This window comes from Homalodisca vitripennis, chromosome 5 (genome assembly GCF_021130785.1).
Source record: "Homalodisca vitripennis isolate AUS2020 chromosome 5, UT_GWSS_2.1, whole genome shotgun sequence".
NCBI classification, from domain to species: domain Eukaryota; kingdom Metazoa; phylum Arthropoda; class Insecta; order Hemiptera; family Cicadellidae; genus Homalodisca; species Homalodisca vitripennis.
In genome coordinates, this window is record NC_060211.1 from 25,563,170 (window position 1) to 25,584,647 (window position 21,478).

The 21,478-nt window shown below is 33.6% G+C and overlaps 1 protein-coding gene across 1 annotated transcript in view; it reads right to left on the reverse strand.

Moving 5' to 3' along the window:
- Positions 1-19,513, reverse strand: part of LOC124361881 — a 31,060-nt gene extending 11,547 nt beyond the window's left edge. Inside the window, exons 1-3 of the mRNA XM_046815928.1 lie at positions 19,181-19,513; positions 5,187-5,522; positions 1,037-1,287 (exon numbers count right to left, since the gene is read on the reverse strand). Of these exons, the coding sequence (XP_046671884.1) occupies positions 1,037-1,287; positions 5,187-5,522; positions 19,181-19,247 (654 nt within the window). The 5' untranslated portion in view covers positions 19,248-19,513. The remainder of the gene's footprint in view (positions 1-1,036; positions 1,288-5,186; positions 5,523-19,180) is intronic.
- Between the last annotated feature and the right edge of the window lie 1,965 nt (positions 19,514-21,478).

The following is a 21,478-nucleotide window of genomic DNA, read 5'->3' on the forward strand; positions in this document are numbered from 1 at the left end:
TTAGCTAATGGTTCACTGTCACTGTTATGTTTGATAGTAATATTTTTTATCTTGTGGCAAGTTTATCAGTTCTGTCATCAATCACTCACATGACTATCAGGGCAAATCTTCTGGTGATCACTAAAAAGTGATCTTCCCTAATCACAATAAGTTAGTCATCCTTTTCTTCTTGGAATCACAGAAGAAACAATATTTCCTACTGCCTATATGATCAGGATTGTACTTTTAAAGGCTCTGCTCATATTTAATTGACTATACCTCTTGTCAAGGTCTGGTCAGCTGAAGCATAAATTGTTGCCTTGACAAGAGCTTTGCAGTGTTTCCACTCCTCTCTGATGGCATTATGCACAAACATCATGTAAGAATTTACAAGATAAGTGATTCTCATGTTGTACCACCATCTTTGAGTTTTCCTACTGCAGTTTATGTTTCCATACATTTTACCAAAAGTGCCACTGCACATTTGGTCTCACTATACACCATCACAATTTCTGGTTTTTGTATTGTCACTTATTGCATTATCATCATGCATTGATGACAGGAAACAGACTATTTTCTTACTATTTGGTTTGTGTGATACTATTGTCACATCAGCCCTAAATAGGAAAATTGAGGTAACAATATTCCAGTTTCTGTAACTTTTATCAGAAAACCTAGATATAAATTCACGTTTGTCATAGTCCCTACAATAGTCTAACTCTTTTCAGCAAGTAGATTTTGGACAAGTGGAATACCGGTAAACCAATTGTTCGTTGCGGTGTTCCAATTGGTTATTTCAATGAAAGCTAATTTCTCAGCACTCATTTTTCCCCAGGGAAACAAACTAAGTGTTCATTAGTGGGCGTACACAAAGATCTGCAATTTATCTGTCATTTTGCATGCATCTCTTATTGCTTTGTTCACAACAGTGACAGCAACCACAGCTATTTTTGCATAGACTTATCTCGACTATAGATTGAACTTTATATATCTAAATGAATCTGTGAAATACAACCCGAATCCAGAGACTTGGTATTGTTGTTGAGATGATACATACCTTGCAGACAATTTTTGGGCAGGAACTGCAGCAAAAGACTTCTCCACCCTCGCCACACCAGCAGCAATATATCTCTGAGCCATCTTCCAGTGGGAAGTTAATATCGCCGTAAAAATCAAAACACTTGCGACAGACAGCCACACGCAGCAGTTTGTGAGTCCTCATCTGGCGCTCGGTCAGCCAAGGGGCACACCCCAGGTGTTGGTCACAGATGGTGCAGTGCAACCGGAACAGCTTCACTCGCTCATAATCTGCAGGGATAACAGATTAAGCTTATAATAGACAAAATGTTATTCAACAATAAATAAAACTTCACTGTTAAATTAACATTAACTTTAAATGGTAAGCATTTTTTTTTGTGATTATACAAATGTTTACACAATTATTAAATGATGATTGATTGATTGATGATTAAGATGGTAAAATAGATGAAAAGTAAAACTTTTTAATTTTTAAGTCTATGAAGTTACATTACAGTTTTAATCCTTCAACCACTGTATTTAGATATGAAGGAAACAGGATTTTTCCGGACATTTTCCATCGTTTAGTGAAACAAAAAACCAAGAGAAGTATTTAGATATATTGTGCAATATCTTTTTCGACTGAACGTGTTCTCATTTTCAAGGTATAAGCTATTATTAGTTCACGTCACCAGCTTGTGTGTCATTTCGTATCTGAACCTGTTTGAGTTAAAAAGTTAAACTGTATTATAATACAAACATTGGTGTACAATACTTGCTCAAAAAATGTTGTCTCGTGCTTGTATGATTTCTGTAAAAAAAATAAAGCATAAAAAAAACATTGAATGTTTTTTCAAACATACATTTGAGAAAATAACTCCTTTGATTTCCTAGTTTACAAAACACCTAAGAACAAAATACTATTGGTACATTTTTTTGCTCAAAATTCTGCTAAAATAAAATCAAGCTCTTCACTTGGTGGTTTGTTCAGCTTTAATGTACTTATAACATAATTCAATTTTTCCAAACGCCACATGACTGTTTTATTATTATTAACAATATGTATTGTTAAAGGGTTAAAACAGTATACTTTAAACAAGATCTAATATTAAAACATTTGAAATTTCATGTCAAAAAATAATCTTGTGAGTTTCTAAGTAAGATACCAGGCATGGCTTTCATCAGTGACATAAAAATAAAATTTTAATTAAATATAAGTCCTCCTGACCTACCGTAACAAGAATATTAAATTAAACCAAAAATACTTTGAGGTAAATGTACGCATTTGTGTATAAAAACTAACTAATTAAAGCGATAATCACAACAATGCATCCAATGATGTTTCAGTGCATTTTGTTTGAAAAAGTAAACACTGGAGTTTTACTAGACAATATTTTAACAAGTACAATGATATAAAAACCATAAAATGTATCTGACTGAAAATAAGGTCAGGAAAACAGTGACATTGGTTATATTGGACAGAACCTAAGAGCATCGAGTAATACTGCATCCTCTTAAGATTGTAACCGAGTAAAAATTAAGTTCAGAAGATTATCTTGATGTTGGTAAGCATATTTAGCAATTGTGACATTGTTAGTAAAATAAAATTAATTTGGAAATAAGGTAATTTGGGCATGTAGATTCTTTTAATTGATAAACGCTTTTTTGACCAGGTGTACAGGTCCTTGCCACTGGGGAGGGCAACATAATATTAAAGCATGGTTTCCTACAGTTTAGTAATTTTGTCTCTGCATTATTTAAAACAAAATAATTAAATATACATTTTTAATTAAACAATCAATCCTGCAAAAATTTAATTCTAATTTTCTTCTGAAAGCAACATGATGTAGATTAGTTTACGTAGTACAACATATTGTAAAATGTTGCCTGGAAATAGCTTGTTAACGAGAAGTAACAAAGGTAAGATTTTTACAGTACCTAAGAAAAATAATAAACGGTTCATGATTAGAAACTAAATAATTACGTTAAATCACTTAAGAGTTTATTTGAACCTCGAATCACTACTGTTTATGACTGGGTTTAAAAGCATGAATATAGTTTAATCATAAAATTCAATAACAAACTAAAGAAAGATTGAAAATTCATGTTATCGTTATTACTAATTCGATAGTATTATTGATATTTATCAAACATCACACGTTAAATGTAATCGTATACGTCGACACATAATTTCTATTGAAAGTATGGAATACTGTCCTCGATATCGAGTAATGAATTTAATGATGCATTGTTCTTCGATAACAGGTAGAACGAACAAGCTACCTACAACTTCAACAACGAACTGAGAGTTTCAGTATCAAGGTCATAAACTGATTACCATGCAATGGTTTATAATGTCATAAATATAGGTTCCTCCATAATTCCAATATAAACTCCTGTATTAAATGTAACACCTACAATGAGTTAGCATTTGTTTTATTAGGTTTAGATTTAAATTATTGATAGAAGTATCAGTTATCAAAACCAACCAAGCCCCCAATAAAGCATTGAACTTTTTTCAGCTTTAAAGCGGTTATTTATAAATTGGGTCGTTAATTAAGGGAAAACACTGATCTACTGATTTCTCATTGGAGCTCCCTTTACTTAAAGTATATCACAGTTCAATATTTTGTATTCAATATGTTATAAATAAATATTTATAATTTAAGAAACAACAATGACAGTTAACAAAGCACAACTTAAAACTAACATATACATATTTTATCTGATGATTTATAAACCAGAAAAAATGGTATCTGCCTACCAAATCTGAATTCACATTGATCATTCAATGATCATTCACTATACACATCATTAAAGATGTCAATATCATTCACACAAAATGATTCTGAAATGAGTTTGGGGATTTTGCTAACATCTGTTAATCTATTTTCATTTCTCATAAAGAAGTTGTTCTGAAAACCTTTTCAATTTTATTTCTTGCTTTGTTGTGACAGGATTTTTAAAACTTAAAAAGATATGGCCAGTAGTATTCAATTGATTGGCTTTATATTTGAAAAAAAAAAACATTATTAAAACGTTTAAATAACATTAACCATTTGGCAGGTGTGTACAGAATATGCTATACATTATGATGGTTGCACTCTAGTATGTTTGTCTGGTAGTTTGAAATAAAACTGTTATAAGAGAAATAAATATCACTAGATACAGAACTAGGATTTATGTTCTATCAGTATAACTATACAATACTCTGCTATACGTCTTCTAGGAAATTATTATCAATTAAGACTGTATTCCAGTTCTTTAATAGTGTATCTGTACTGCTTGTGGGACCTCTCGGTTATTTTTGAAATAGGAGGTTTTCAGTACTTTGGATTCCAAGAGGTGGTTTGTGGTTGGAAGTAGAAGAGAATTGCAGCAGCTTTTGCACTTCCAAAAGGAAATTTCTTCTTTTAAGGGTTTTTGAACTGTTTGTCCATAATGTTCACACATCCGCCATAGAACCAAAGGAGCCAATACATTTAATGCAGGAGTATTTTTCACCAATACCACAATCACCACATGGATATTTTGAAATGTTTGGAGTCCATCCAATCTGTGAAACCGATGTGAATAACGATGAAATCTAGATAAATGAAGTTTGGATAAATGTGGTATTACTACATACATATACGATATACGTATACCATCTCTGTTTTAGTGTCAGCAGACATTATATACACAGTATGTGAGTATGTACATATAGTTATGTATTATAAACCATTATAAAATTATATTAATAACATACCTTATTTTTGTATTTTTTGTTGTTGTACAAAATGACCACAGATACATAACTTGATACAACCACTATGATTAAATTTATTTTGAACAATTGAAACTGACAGACATAAATAGTATTTTTTATTGATTTATTTATAGTAATGACAAAATGTAACATGCCGGGATTTTGCCAATATAAAAAGCACTCAGGTGCTAGTTCTAATGAATATCTCACGTGAGAATTTTTCTGTTGTCTACATTGATTGCATACAGCATTCAAGGGAATATATTAACACATCAAAATTTAGAGTGTTCTTATTCACAGATGTAGAATTAAGTAGCTTGAAATAAAACACTCTCTTTTACAAGATATAATTACGTCTGCTGCTTCAAGCAAGACTCACCTCAATGCAGACCCGGTAATTAATTTAACTTATAATGATGTTCATAAGAACCGTGATACTAACCTCCATTGTAAAACTCTTTGCGGAACCTGGATTCGTCATACGAGGCCGGTATTGGTTTCTTGGTACAGTGTGGACTGGCCGTTCTGTCGGCAGGGGACGGTTGGGGGGTAGTTCCAGTTATTTTCTCCAGCCCAGCGGAAGCAAATGTAGTGGGAGGGTCCACATCCACTGAGAGACTGGCCGTTTGTTTGGATAACAGTTGGTTGTGTATATCTAGCGTCTCGAACGTGGGCACTGGAATCTGAATGTCCTGCTCCATCTGTAGTCCACCCTCCACCACCATGGTGTTAGAGGGGAACTCAACCATAGGTGGGATAGGCTGAGGCAGGTCTGGTGCTGTCAATATAAAAAAAAAAAAAAAAACTGTATAAAACATACATGAGGGTGCACTAAAAAGTACGTTGTCTAAAATACAAACAAAAACAGACCAACTTAAGTTCAAACATGATAGACCTATGTGAAAGGAATATTAAGGATTTAGAAATACACATTAACATATTCATAGAAAAAAACAAACAAAAAAACTTCACGAATTACTGCAATAATAATTATTCTTTGTCACAGTAATATTTTCTCAAAACCCTAACAATGATATTATGAATGCGAAAGTTCATTTGTTTGTTCTATAGGTCATCATCGACGCCATAATCGTTATGCTCACAATCCAACAGTGAAGAGAAGCATTTTCCAAGAATTACAAATGGTTCTTCATCAGAACAACAATTTAGTAAACATGTTCAAAATAGCATTGGATCGGATGCCATCTGACAGCCATAATATTGTCATTCGAGTTGACAAACACCTGCCGGTGAACACACAAGGATTAATTCACACACCATTGATAAAGTGGCTGTTGTCATAGTCGGAGAAAATTTAAAATCTAGAGATATTGTGCTTCGTCAGAATAATGATTTAAAACGTGTATCTGAAAAACACAGGACTTATGATGCGTTACAACATCCTTTGATCTTCTGACAGGAGGAAGATGGATATAATTTTAATATCAAATGGTTAATCAAGTAACAGGTAACTAGATTGAAGCAATAATCATAAAGGGAAAATACAAAAGATAGGATGTTTTGATCCAACCCATTTACAATTCGATTTTAAACGTTTATAGTTTCCCGCAAATGAATAAATAAATTCCCCTAATAATTTTCAATAATGAATAAATTTCCCCCATAAATAAATTGCAAGGCCAGTCGTTGGAAGTTTGCGGAATCAACTTGAGTCTCTCTGTTTCGCGCATGGACAATTTATACGTAACGTGACCGTGCTTCGGAAAACCGTTATCTTTGATTATTTACGCACCACAAAACAAAACAAAAAATATAGTTTATCAGAAACCTTTAAATTGATTAACAGAGTGTATCGTTACTGTGTGTGTCTGTTAACATCAAATTGCAACCTTATATAATATTTTAGGCAAACTTCGTTTTGTAAGTATCTAATTGTTGTGACGTGACTATTTTTAAGCAACATCAAGTGTACACTATTTTAAAACTATTTTGTAGCTTTTAAATATTTGTAAACTATTATAAGCAACATCATAATAATAAAACTAGACCACCTATATTTTATCTGTGTTGTATTTAATGTATATAAAGATATTATATTAATTTGTATTGTAAACGAGTTTCAAATTAAAACTTACGGTATAGCCAGTTTATACTAAATGGTTTTGCAAACTTTATTTTGTAAGGACTTAATCATTGTGACATGAAAATTTACTATGCAACCTCATAATTCCTGTTTAATTGAAAACATAATAAAACATGATTGACAGTGTTGTTTTTAATGTACGTAAATAAAGATGTTATTTTCATTATAATATAATGAAGTTTCAGATTAGAACTGTTCACTTCAAACTTTATTTTGTAAGCTCCTACTATTTGTTATATGACAATTTTCAAAGCAATATCATATGTAATTAATTGATAATAATAATTAAACCTTATTCATATCGAGCATTTTTAAAAGTTACGAATTCCTTTTGTTTGTTTGAAGTTTATTTTATACAAAAGTTTAGCTTTTTTATTCATCAAATGAGGCAGTAAGAAGATTGCCGGGTCAGCTAGTTTCTTATTGATAGTGTTTATGTTCAGTTTATTTAAAGTAGGCCTATTAAATTCTGAGAGACAGTTATTCAAACTAATCAAAAGAATTTTTTGAAATTTCCCATTGGAAAAAACAACAAATAAAAAACTAATCACCTAGTGTGATCTCTCACATCCACGAAAATCTTTTACGTGTTAATAATTTATTATTTCGTCATTTCAAAGCATATTGGTGTGCAATACAAAATAAAGCAAACACTCTGTTATATAGTATTGGTGTCATTTATACTACTGTAGCACGGTCTAATACGCATGAGGAGGGTTAAAATACAAAAATTATTGTTTCAAATATCCATTTATATGACATGTCTAATTATTGGCTACATTATGCACTTATTTATTTACTAGTCTTAGTACTAAATGCTAAACACTATGAAACAAAATTATCACTATTCATGCACGTTTTTGAACCAGTTATGTCTTTATCATGCACGGATAAAATATATTAAGGGTGGATATGTGTTCTGGGCATGCAATATACAAATAAAGTATATGTAATTGAGGTATGTGCTCATGAACTCAGTCTGAAAGACACTTGAATGGGGAGTTGAAACTGAAACCACAGAATGTTGACATGTGGAACCAAGTATACTGAGATTAGTAACTAGGTACAGACAATAGAGTTCGCTATGCAACGAGATGATTTTTATGTATTAGTTTTTTTTATGTGATTATCAAGTCACAAATAGTCAACTGTTTATGGCACCTTTTAATTTACACATCATTATATGTTGATAACTAACCCATTGAAAGGACCGTTAATACAAGTAAATAAGGTAAATTACCATTCAGAATATTAAAATTTGGAATATATATAAAATATTATGTAACTGTAACAGTTAATCTTAAATAATAACTTTGTGCAGAACCTTAATGTAACTTCACAACGTTCAAGAAGCACTGAAGTTCGACGAGATAAGAAGCGGGGCAACGCATATACAATGTAGTTTCTTATCGTTCTACACCCAACACATTAGACTACTGTTCATGTGGATGATTTATTTACTAAATACAAGCATAAGTTACATCTAACGTAGATTTTCCTAGTTAGGTGTAACAATATCATAAAGAACATTTTTATGATGTCCACTGGGACATTTTGGAAGAGACACCTGGCCAATTATATTTCTCTTAGGTCTGGCCATTGGATGGGGTTGTTAAAACCAGATTTATGTGTCCTATATTTTCCGTGATACTGATCCATAAAAAAATGTTAAAACGAACCAAAAATCTCAACAAAATAGGTCCAAAAAATAACAACTAAAAATAGAGAAAATACCATGAAAAATGGTAGTTTCTTGAGTGACAGGACTACACAAAAATGAGTCAACAATGACTATGTATAGATTTTCTTAACCAAAGGAATATAAAATATTTCTTGAGATAAAAAAACGAATAACCAAGCATAACAATGAGAATAAACACTTAAATTGTTCAACATCAAGAATGACAGAAATGAACAACTCACGTCTCATTCCAAAATGTTGTCCAATTGAGTTCCAGTAAAGACCTGCTATAAAATAACAACTTATGGTATTTAACAGTGTTTCAAAAATCCAATTGGAATTTAGCTAACATGATTCAGTGAATACTGATTTGTACACATATTCTAACTGCTGATAGCTTACAATAAATACTGTAGTTTACGTCTTGCCGGCATGACAACTATCTTGTTTTGTACAAATATCCTATCTGCTGATACCTTGTAATAAATACAGGACTGTAGTTTATGCCTTGCCTCTATGAGAACTATCTGTATAATAAATATTTTCCCTCTCCATCAAAATGGATTTGCAGTACAAAGAATGGAACACAGAATGAAGGTAGAAATTTACTTTTTAATGTGTTAAAATGTGCTCTAACCGCCAAAGAAAGAAAAGAAGAGCCATTTTCATAAACACACAATACATGCTAATGACCAAGAATGCAGTAAGAAAACAAATGCTGAATATCATTAAAAGATACATTGAAGATTTATTTATTAAATAAAAACAATCAGAGAAGGAGACTTGGTAGTGTCTAATAGATAAGGTAAACTTTGTATGACAAAATCTAAACAACAAAACGTCCTTGATGTGGACCAGGTGGCTAACTCACCTTAAATACATTATACATGATCTCCTAGATTTGGCTAATGGATACATATTCAATGGTATTCATGTGGATCTATACAGGGATTAGTGACAAATTCCAAACAAAAACATCCTTGATGTGGACAAGGCAGCTAACTCACCTTAAATACATTATACATGATCTCCTAGATTTGGCTAATGGATACATATTCAATGGTATTCATGTGGATCTATACAGGGATTAGTGACAAATTCCAAACAAAAACATCCTTGATGTGGACCAGGCGGCTAACTCACCTTAAATATGTTATACATGATCTCCTAGATTTGGCTAATGGATACATATTCAATGGTATTCATGTGGATCTATACAGGGATTAGTGACAAATTCCAAACAAAAACATCCTTGATGTGGACCAGGTGGCTATCTCACCTTAAATACATTATACATGATCTCCTAGATTTGGTTAATGGATACATATTCAATGGTATTCATGTGGAATCTATACAGGGATTAGTGACAAATTCCAAACCAAAACATCCTTGATGTGGACAGGCAGCTAACTCACCTTAAATACATTATACATGATCTCCTAGATTTGGCTAATGGATACATATTCAATGGTATTCATGTGGATCTATACAGGGATTAGTGACAAATTCCAAACAAAAATATCCTTGATGTGGACCAGGTGGCTAACTCACCTTAAATACATTATACATGATCTCCTAGATTTGGCTAATGGATACATATTCAATGGTATTCATGTGGATCTATACAGGGATTAGTGACAAATTCCAAACAAAAACATCCTTGATGTGGACAAGGCAGCTAACTCACCTTAAATACATTATACATGATCTCCTAGATTTGGCTAATGGATACATATTCAATGGTATTCATGTGGATCTATACAGGGATTAGTGACAAATTCCAAACAAAAAACATCCTTGATGTGGACCAGGCGGCTAACTCACCTTAAATATGTTATACATGATCTCCTAGATTTGGCTAATGGATACATATTCAATGGTATTCATGTGGATCTATATAGGGATTAGTGACAAATTCCAAACAAAAACATCCTTGATGTGGACCAGGTGGCTATCTCACCTTAAATACACATTATACATGATCTCCTAGATTTGGTTAATGGATACATATTCAATGGTATTCATGTGGATCTATATAGGGATTAGTGACAAATTCCAAACAAAAACATCCTTGATGTGGACCAGGTGGCTATCTCACCTTAAATACATTATACATGATCTCCTAGATTTGGTTAAATGGATTACATATTCAATGGTATTCATGTGGATCTATATATAGGGATTAGTGACAAATTCCAAACAAAAAACATCCTTGATGTGGACCAGGTGGCTATCTCCACCTTAAATACATTATACATGATCTCCTAGATTTGGTTAATGGATACATATTCAATGGTATTCATGTGGATCTATACAGGGATTAGTGACAAATTCCAAACAAAAACATCCTTGATGTGGACCAGGCGGCTAACTCAACCTTAAATATGTTATACATGATCTCTCTAGATTTGGCTAATGGATACATATTCAATGGTATTCATGTGGATCTATACAGGGATTAGATGACAAATTCCAAACAAAAACATCCTTGATGTGGACCAGGTGGCTATCTCACCTTAAATACATTATACATGATCTCCTAGATTTGGCTAATGGATACATATTCAATGGTATTCATGTGGAATCTATACAGGGATTAGTGACAAATTCCAAACAAAAACATCCTTGATGTGGACCAGGTGGCTATCTCACCTTAAATACATTATACATGATCTCCTAGATTTGGTTAATGGATACATATTCAATGGTATTCATGTGGATCTATATAGGGATTAGTGACAAATTCCAAACAAAAACATCCTTGATGTGGACCAGGTGGCTATCTCACCTTAAATACATTATACATGATCTCCTAGATTTGGTTAATGGATACATATTCAATGGTATTCATGTGGGAATCTATACAGGGATTAGTGACAAATTCCAAACAAAAACATCCTTGATGTGGACCAGGCGGCTAACTCACCTTAAATATGTTATACATGATCTCCTAGATTTGGCTAATGGATACATATTCAATGGTATTCATGTGGATCTATACAGGGATTAGTGACAAAATTCCAAACAAAAAACATCCTTGATGTGGACCAGGTGGCTATCTCACCTTAAATACATTATACATGATCTCCTAGATTTGGCTAATGGATACATATTCAATGGTATTCATGTGGATCTATACAGGGATTAGTGACAAATTCCAAAACAAAAACATCCTTGATGTGGACCAGGTGGCTATCTCACCTTAAATACATTATACATGATCTCCTAGATTTGGTTAATGGATACATATTCAATGGTATTCATGTGGATCTATACAGGGATTAGTGACAAATTCCAAACAAAAACATCCTTGATGTGGACCAGGTGGCTATCTCACCTTAAATACATTATACATGATCTCCTAGATTTTGGTTAATGGATACATATTCAATGGTATTCATGTGGATCTATACTGGGATTAGTGACAAATTCCAAACAAAAACATCCTTGATGTGGACAAGGCGGCTAACTCACCTTAAATACATTATACATGATCTCCTAGATTTGGCTAATGGATACATATTCAATGGTATTCATGTGGATTATACAGGGATTAGTGACAAATTCCAAACAAAAACATCCTTGATGTGGACAAGGCAGCTAACTCACCTTAAATTTACATTATACATGATCTCCTAGATTTGGCTAATGGATACATATTCAATGGTATTCATGTGGATCTATACAGGGATTAGTGACAAATTCCAAACAAAAACATCCTTGATGTGGACAAGGCGGCTAACTCACCTTAAATACATTATACATGATCTCCTAGATTTGGCTAATGGATACATATTCAATGGTATTCATGTGGATCTATACAGGGATTAGTGACAAATTCCAAAAAAAAGACATCCTTGATATGGATCAGGCGGCTATCTCACCTTAAATACATTATACATGATCTCCTAGATTTGGCTAATGGATACATATTCCATGGTATTCATGTTGATATAGGGATACGGGAATTGGTGCAAATTTCTGAACTTTCTTAAGTTTTAGTGTTATCATGGTTCTGTCAACAACTACTGTGTTGTAAGTAACTTACAAAAAGAAATAGATTTAAAATAATAAAAACTTTCATAGTAGATTAACCTCAATGGAGCATATATTAATCTTGCAGATGTGACATGGTTCCAAAGAGTTACTTTTCACCTAGCATAATCTTTACATGACATGGGAGAAGAAAGACAAAGTCCTATACCTGATAGTTGATACCTTGAAAGACATTAATACGACTAGCTTCAGAATTTCTTCATGTACACAGGGGATGTTTGTTGTGCAGAGCTGGAATATAATATTCTTCAAGAAACAAATCGTGACACTCCAAACACTCAGCTTCTCTATCAGCTAGGGTATGAATCTGAATATATACATTTCAAACAAGGGGATATATGTTCACTAATAAGACCAATAGAATGTGGTACAGCCGCTGTGATGAGGGTGACTTTCTTTGCTCTGTAGTTGCAGAATAGCGGCTACAAGGAATATAACAGGTCAAACAGTTTGAGAGTAGCAAATAAATGATGCTACCAGTTGACAACTTCATGAACACGTTATGTTAATGGGACATTGCTAAGCGATGCTGCAGCCAGTTCACAGTCACAATAACAAACTTTGTTGTTGCTCAGATAGGAACGTGAGAAATTTGTTTCTTACAGTCTATTTTAGGCTTGCTTTCTTTTCAGTTCATTGTTATATAGTTACATGACTTAATTGTTAGAAATGATGTAGGTTAAATATTGTCTATGTTTTACATAAAATATATTCACTATTTTTCGCTTTCCTGTATATCCAAATATTATGAATTACTAAAACATCTTATGGAATGTATATTTCTAAGTTCAAGACAAAATTTGCCACAAGTAGACTATTTTAAATGTTCCATTGCTGCTATATCTATATATATAAAAATGAAACTGTTCGTGTGTAACAGCATCACTCACAAACGGCTGGACGGATTCGCCTAATTTTTTTTTTTAATTTGTTCGTCTTGATCTGTAGAAGGTTATAGGATACTTTTTATCCCTTTCCCGATTCAGGATTCCGCCCCACTGGTTACAGAAATACCCGTAAGAAATGCATTGCAGCAAACATATGTTATTAAGTGAAAGAGTCTTTTCAAATTTTTAATCAGCTGTTCTTTGTAAACATATATAATGCGACAAAAAATATATTTATATACACTTATAGTTTTAAAGCATAGAGTAAGCTTAAGAGAAACGACAAATTTTGTTTAAACTGTTTCTGCAATCATAATATATAAAAATGAATGTTTGTGTGTTTGTCCTTTATAGACTCAGAAACTATTGGACCGATCACTATGAAAATTTGTATTTTTCTATGTAGAAGGTTTATACGCAATGCCCATTGATGTAACTAACCACCAGGCTGTACTGCAAGATATAAAAGTTATCAAAGAGCCTGCACATTATAAACTGCAATTACAACACAGTAGTTACGTATATTAAAATATCCAAACACTATTTGAAGGCAAAGAAATATACGGGCAAAGCTTAAGAGACGCGTGCGAAGCCGCGGGAAACAGCTAGTTTTGTATAATATAGAAAGTAAGAACATTGTATATCAACGTGTTGATATACAACTACCACCAGTAGGAAGAATTCCATATGTGCCCTTGTTCCTAAATATATATAAAAATTCTTTATTATTATAAATAAACAGTTCATTATTATACATTTTTGGGTTGTTATTTACTTTAACCACGTTCGCTGTAACAATCTGAAATCACTTTTTCAATATAGTATGTTTTCCATGTCCAGAAAGAATTTTTAGACGATCGCGACCCATAACTACACAATGACTGATAACAGAGTGGCCACTCAAAACCTCTTTTCAAATTCCCGGGGTTTTCCCGGTCGAAAATTTCCGATTATCTAGTCTATCTTGAAACCAAATAGACAACTTTAGTACTGTATTTAACCCTTACGCCAAGAGCAACGATGACGTTTTATCGTCACTAACAGTATTTGCAAGAAATGCCACAAGCTGCAGTGCTCTAGTATTTCGTCGCTAGCAATAGGCGAGAAACTCGGTGACGATTTATCGCAATCACCTATTTTAAGCTCCTTAGTTTCTATCTCTGTGTCTTTCGATGTGTCGACATAACATTGTGTATACCTAATAATTTTTCTTCCTGTTATGTTTAGAAAATACAATGTATCCAATTCGGAAATACAAAGATAACAAATAAGTACCAACACAGCGCTACCATGGGGTAGACTGCAGCCCAGTATTGCGGGTCAGAGGTCTAACGGTAGATAAACTTTTGGTACGAGACAATGATTTCGCCGGTACATAAGGTTCGGTTCAGTACAATCAACAAGTAAACCAAATACTTTCATCTGAACTCTATTTAATTAATTTATCTTTTGTGGGGGAGGGGGAAGCCTAAGATACCACGTTCCTTCAAAGGAATTTGCAAAGATGCAGGGAAATGTATATATTTAAAATTTCGAGCCATTTTTCCTTTATAAGTAATAGAAATAGTAAGTTATAAAATGAGCTTCCAGAAATTCAATATAGATTACATTTATGTAAAAATGTATGGATACATATTTTTAGAGAATATATTTATTTACAACTAAGCAAAGTACGAAGTACGGATAAAAATACGAATTAGCGATCGTCTGTTTACTATCGAGGAGCTTAAGTCCGCGCGCATAGAACCAGCAGACAGGCTAGCGTTGAAAAATATGACACATAAAAAATGAACTTCAATTATAATATTCATAAATTACGTTATTCTGTTGCTATATATTTCTAAATAGTCTTACACACAAAGAACTACGAAAAAAATGTTTTACCAATCGCTAATTTGAGTACTGCCGGTAGTTTTTGTCCAAGAATAGACGGTACAGACTAGGTCAGTTAGTCTACAGTCAAGGACTACGAAAAACAAGACACAAGATCCTCATGCACGTTGGATTATTTTGTCTGAACAGTTGCGTTTACACAGGCAAGTAAAGTTGCGAGAGAATTTGCACAACTACTGTAGCATAATGTGAACAATATAAGCAATTTTACTCACGAGAACTGTCGCAACTACTTGGTACAGTTGTATCGCGGGTGGTTCCGGGAGTCAAGACAAAGTCTGTTCACACACGACCGTGATGTCTCGGCAATGTATATTATTTAAATTTTAATAGCCGACACTGTTCTCCAGTTCTTGTAACTAACTGTCCGACACTGGTTGCGGCAGCGCTCGCGAGAGCTCTTGCGCCCGTTTAGACTATCGATGTTTATTTGGTCACAAAACTTGCGCCATTTTTTGTCGGTATAAACGCAGTTCAGTCGAGATTTGGATGTGACCATGATATCAAAGCATAACACAATTTCTTTTGTTTTAACCTATATAATTTGATGACAATCGGAGCGTGTGTGAGGAGCAATCGTTCATAGACCAACCGAGGCCTCTGTCGCGATACGAGCGGTTAGCGGTGGGCTGTGAGCGCTAGATTGGGCGGGGACTTTAAGTTTAATGTTTGTTGTACATATGGGGAACACCCGCCACTAGCCATGGCAGACGTGAGCAGCAGGGCAGTACCATACAATGGCGCTTATCCGCCGCCAATTCTAAACATTAAATGTTTCTCCTGCTGCTCAACCCTCAGCTCAGTCTGTCATTGCTGTGCAACAGGACGCAAACGCCCCCTTCTCGACGTTACTTGTTGTAACTAATCTACTACTTTCTTCTCTTAAAGGTATTTTATTAAGCTTTGTATAAATCCAACTGACATTCTGGTGTACACGAAACCCGGGCTGCACCTCTTATCAACACGTCAAACATAATTATTATTCACGGAAACAAACTCTGAAGCCTGAATAACACTGTACATTTTAGACCTGTGCTATATATATCTAACACGCGTCTTTCCAAAACACAATTTAAAGAATAAGAGTTGGACAACTTCGTCCGAAGACCCCACTTCGGCGACTGTATAATACTTTAGTACAAAAAAACCCGTTTTTATCGCGGTTACTACCGCTCTGCCGCGTTACCGCTTAAAACGTAACCACTCGTTTAGTGCCGAAGTCGGAAACGATCGGTCGGAGGCTTACCACGGCACAGAAGTAGAACTAACGAAGATAAACTCACTACACTAGTGGAGGTAACCTTTGATAAACTGGTGTCAGATGTAGGTTACGAACATATGTCGATCTACATTCTCAATTTCAAAAGCCACGTCGCGTAAAATACGATGTTTCGTGATAAATCAGTTCTTGATTCAAGAAGCTGTCAAATCATATTTTGATTTTATAAGTTCTTGGAGACAAAAACATTATTTTTGAAATGTTCCCGGTTCTCAGAAAAATTCCCGACTTATTCTCGGTCGAGTGGCCACACTGTATAATATGTTCCAACTTTTAGGTTAGACATTTTAGGTTAAATCTCAAATAGTCAAACGATCTAGGGGATTGAGGGGAATCGGGGTTTCTGGGTGGGGGTAGGATAACAAGCTAAAGAGGGGTGGAAAAGAGGTAGAGGGGATAATCAGCATCAACACAGGCCAACAAAGTAGAGGAAATTTTAGAGGTCTGAACATTTTTGCAGCAATTTCTACCTAATGTTGACATTTATTCCTGTGTCCTCTCTTCTGATCCTGTTCATAGACATTTTTGTATTGATGAATTATTTCAAGCTAGTTTGTGATTGGTCAGACTTTCTCCGGTTTACATTCCAAAATAGACATCTCCTCGACAAAGCCTGATGGAAAGAGATTTAAATTTAAGCAGTAGGACAGTGGTCGGTCGACTAGTACTAAATAAGTTTTTATCCATCACATGATGGAAAAATATAAAATAACTTTGTGGACCTCAATCTGCTGTACAGATTGATGAGGCAAAATTCTACAAGAGAAGTTATAACCGGGGACGTTACATCAAGGGACTCTACGACACTGCAGGTAATTATCAAGGAGTGGATTTTTCCTGGAACAACTACCATCAGTGACTGCTGGAAGGCCTATGATTGTTTGTCTGAATACGTGTACCGGCATTTGCTAGTATATAATTCGGTAAACTTCAAAGATCCACGCACTGGTAACGCATACCAACACGGTCGAGTGGGTTTGGAGAGGGGTACGGGCCACCATTCCCTGGTACGGCATCGAGAAAGGACTTTTTATTGGATATCTTGCTGAATTCCAATTCAAACAATGCTATGAACTACTGGAACAGCTTCATAACTTTTTCATAGTTGCTGCCAAGTTATATCCTTATATCGTTGAGTATTCCATAAGTTTCTATTATTTTTATTGCTTTCCTTTATAATTATTTTTCTTGTTTTCAGTTATATTTGTTATTTTTATATTTTCCCACTTTTTTATCAACTCTATAGACAGCTAGATCGACTTTATAACTTCACAAGCCGAGAACTGTATCGTCCTATTCATTAAATATTTTGTAAGTTGCTATTATTTTTACTTTTTTATTTCTTTATTATTATTGCTACTTTATTTTTTTTTGAAATTTTATTACTTTAATAATGTTTAAGGCTTTTTTACTTTTTTTAACATTGGATTATGATTAAGGAATTTTTGGCAGGGCTGATAAGGGTACTCACTGATCTGAGCATGAATTTAGTTACTACTCGAGGATGTTTGTTATCTGTAACATAACGTAATGTTTTCTTTTTATTGCCAGCAGTGTGGGGTGGCGGTGAAGGCCACTGTATTTACTTTTGTGATGTGTCTGAAGATGATAGCCTCGCTATTGAAAGGCCTCACAAAACAAATAAAAGTTTTAAATATTGGTTTTATGTTTTTCATGTAATTTAACAGTGACCAATATAAGCTCCATCTACAGCATTTAAGAACACTTGTTTTGAACATTCTAAATTTGGTAGGCTATTACGAATATGATGAAAAATCGTGTACTATTTTAGCTGAAATTAAACAAACTATTACTTTTTTTATGAATGACTGTACTTTTGACGGCATCAGTACCTGCAAAAATACCATTTCAAATTGGCTAAAGTAATTGTAAGTACTAAGCTGCTCAGAGTTTAAATAAGATTTAATATCTTGTAACTATTTAAAACATTGTTCAATGTTTAAAAATATATTTAGAGATAATAATTGCACGTTAATTGCCATTATTCTTGCAGATGTCATTAACCTACTCAGTATGTAAATGAAATAAATACAGCTGGCAATGATTAATTTGTTAGTTTTTAGATTTAGGCTATTATAAACTTTACAAGGAGAGCCTGCGAAACCTCACAAAACATGATGGATGCTCTGAGGGTTAATGATCAAACATGGGTAGCCTACATGAGCTATTTAATCCAAAAGTAGATAGTTTCGTACGGAATGACTAGAATAATCTAAAGATCAGCAAAATAAGGAATTGCAAATTTAACATTTAATTTCACTGATAACTTACCCAATAATTGTTATATTAGTGCAAAAATTATATTCCTCAGCTGAGAATATTTACTGTAGGCTAGGTTAGGTAGCATATTCACATTTTAAGAATTAAGCCAAAGCCTTACCACTATGGATTAATAAAGTTTACTTGAGCTTTCTCAGATGCTTGACCTATCCAATCATTAATTTGGGCCTATCAATATCTACAAGAAGAGTCCAAGAACGTAAATTTGTCATATGCTAACCTAATCAGAACTAACCTGTATACACAGCGTTCTCATCTTCTGACATCGCCATGGCTAAGAATTCAGAAGGGTCGAAATCCATTTTGAAGACAAATTAAGAACTATGACAATCAAGAACTATTTCCTTCTTTAATATTTACTGTAAATCAAATGTCTTCATTACCTCTACACATAACCACAGCACTTCTACAACTGTCAGAGAGTCAGTTTTAATCACTTTATTCTCACTTGAACTTGACTGAAAAGTGAAAACGAAAGTTGAAATTAATCGTGTTCCAGTTTTGCCGCGGGTAATGAAAAGCCAACAGAATTTAATAATAAGAAATATGTAGAATTGTCAAGACTTACAGAGATTATAATCAAAATTAAAATACAGTATAATATAAAGAAAGAAATAACTGTGCATCAGCTTGAACTTTCCAAAAAAAATGAGAGTCGAGCCAAGGTTGCTAGACGAAGATTCATGAAAGGAGGACTTTTGGGGGTTAAAAAGGAGGACAGTTATAATGTTCTTATAAACTTTTCGAAAAAAATGTATCTGTACAATATTAAAAACGTATATTATAAATCAGTAATGTATTGCTTTTAATGCAAAAAAATTCAATTCGGATCTTTTGACATATAAATGGAAAAATAAAAGGAATTCACATTATTAAAGTGTATATTGATGGATCAGAGTTTTATTTGAGGCTATTATTTTGTGTGTGGCATAAGATCAATTGAATTATTATTAGAATTTATCTCTTTAAAAATTATAGATGATTAGAATCCAAATTCTTAGAATTATATTTTTTTTTGAATTTGTGAAATAACTGGAATTATTTTGTTGCATTGATTCATTAAATTATTACTAAGTTATACTAGCATACACATGTAAGAAATTATTACTATAAAAAAAAAACCTGTACATAAATAGAAACAAGTAATGTCACTACTTCAGTTGAGCGGATAGAAACAACCATGAAGTGGCAGTATAGACATTATTCAACATACACTAAATCAAACGACAGTTCACAAGTAATGAATGACATTGTGCACGCACTGCAATAGATTTCCATAGCCTATCTTCGGGACTTCGGAAACTGCAAAAACATTTCAGCGTTCGCAAAAAAACCTGACATTGTACATAATTTTCAAAAGCCGCGAAGAAAGGAGGACTTGTTTTCCTAAAGCCGGACGTCTGGTCACCCTGGTCGAGACGCTTCTTCTAGAGATAGGTGGTATATAACGTATCATAAGCGTGTCAGTAACATCGTTATTCAGTGGTAACATATTACCGGGATAACGTGTTACCAGTATCATCCTTATTCCCACCAGTACTCTACATTATGTGTAAAAAATTTGGTTGCTCCACCGTGATTTGAGATCGTCTCAGAAATATCGTAGTGCGCTAATTGTGTATATGATGAGACAGTGCGAACACCACTTCATCTTGATTATATGTGTTTGTAGTCCAGTTGTCTCTGATGTCGAAACAATGCAGAGAATTCGTTTTTAGCTTCTTCGTCGCCGACTGTTTTGGATTTCTTCAGATGGATGTTGATTCCAGTTTTCAGGAGTCAAATCCGTTACAGCGTTAGACGCTACACTAAGTGGAAGGTGAACTGGAGCTGAACTTAAGATTCTTAGTAACACCCTGTTATTTTAGTAACAACTTGGTTGACTGATTGCCATAGCTATGGTTAAAAAAAAGGTAACCCTTACCTTTTGTAACCCAAATACAATGGCAAATGTCCGATTCCTGTTATGCTGCCAAACCTTCTATAGTCAATAACAATTTTTAAACAAAGAACTTCCTGAAGGTTTTGGCGTTCTCATAACGTCTTTCTGTTATTAGATTATTCAATAACCTGGTTACCGAGTAACAGCCGAGGCTATTACCGTGCAAATAATGAGGCTAAGAATTGAACTGTTCTGGTAACGATTTCCTGGTATTAGGTTTATGAGAAACCGATGAGGTAGTGGAGTGAGCTGAATAGTGCAGGAGGGACAGCGAATAAAATATGAGTTTATCAAATGGAAATAAATAATAAATAAATAAAATATATATAGATTAAAATAGAAACTTATGTTTCTTTCTGAAAAAAGGAAAATCCCCGACTTATTTGTTATTCAATATTGATAGTTCTCAGTTATCATTAATTATAAGTAGTCTATTTAAAAGTAGTTTACTAATATAAATTTTACATTGTAGTGAGTTAGTTAAGTTTTTATCTGCTAAATAATAACTGTACAGTGCAGTGAAATTCTAAATAGCCAGTTGAAAATTTATATTTATATTCTACTGTATTTCAAAGTAGTCTACCAGCCTAA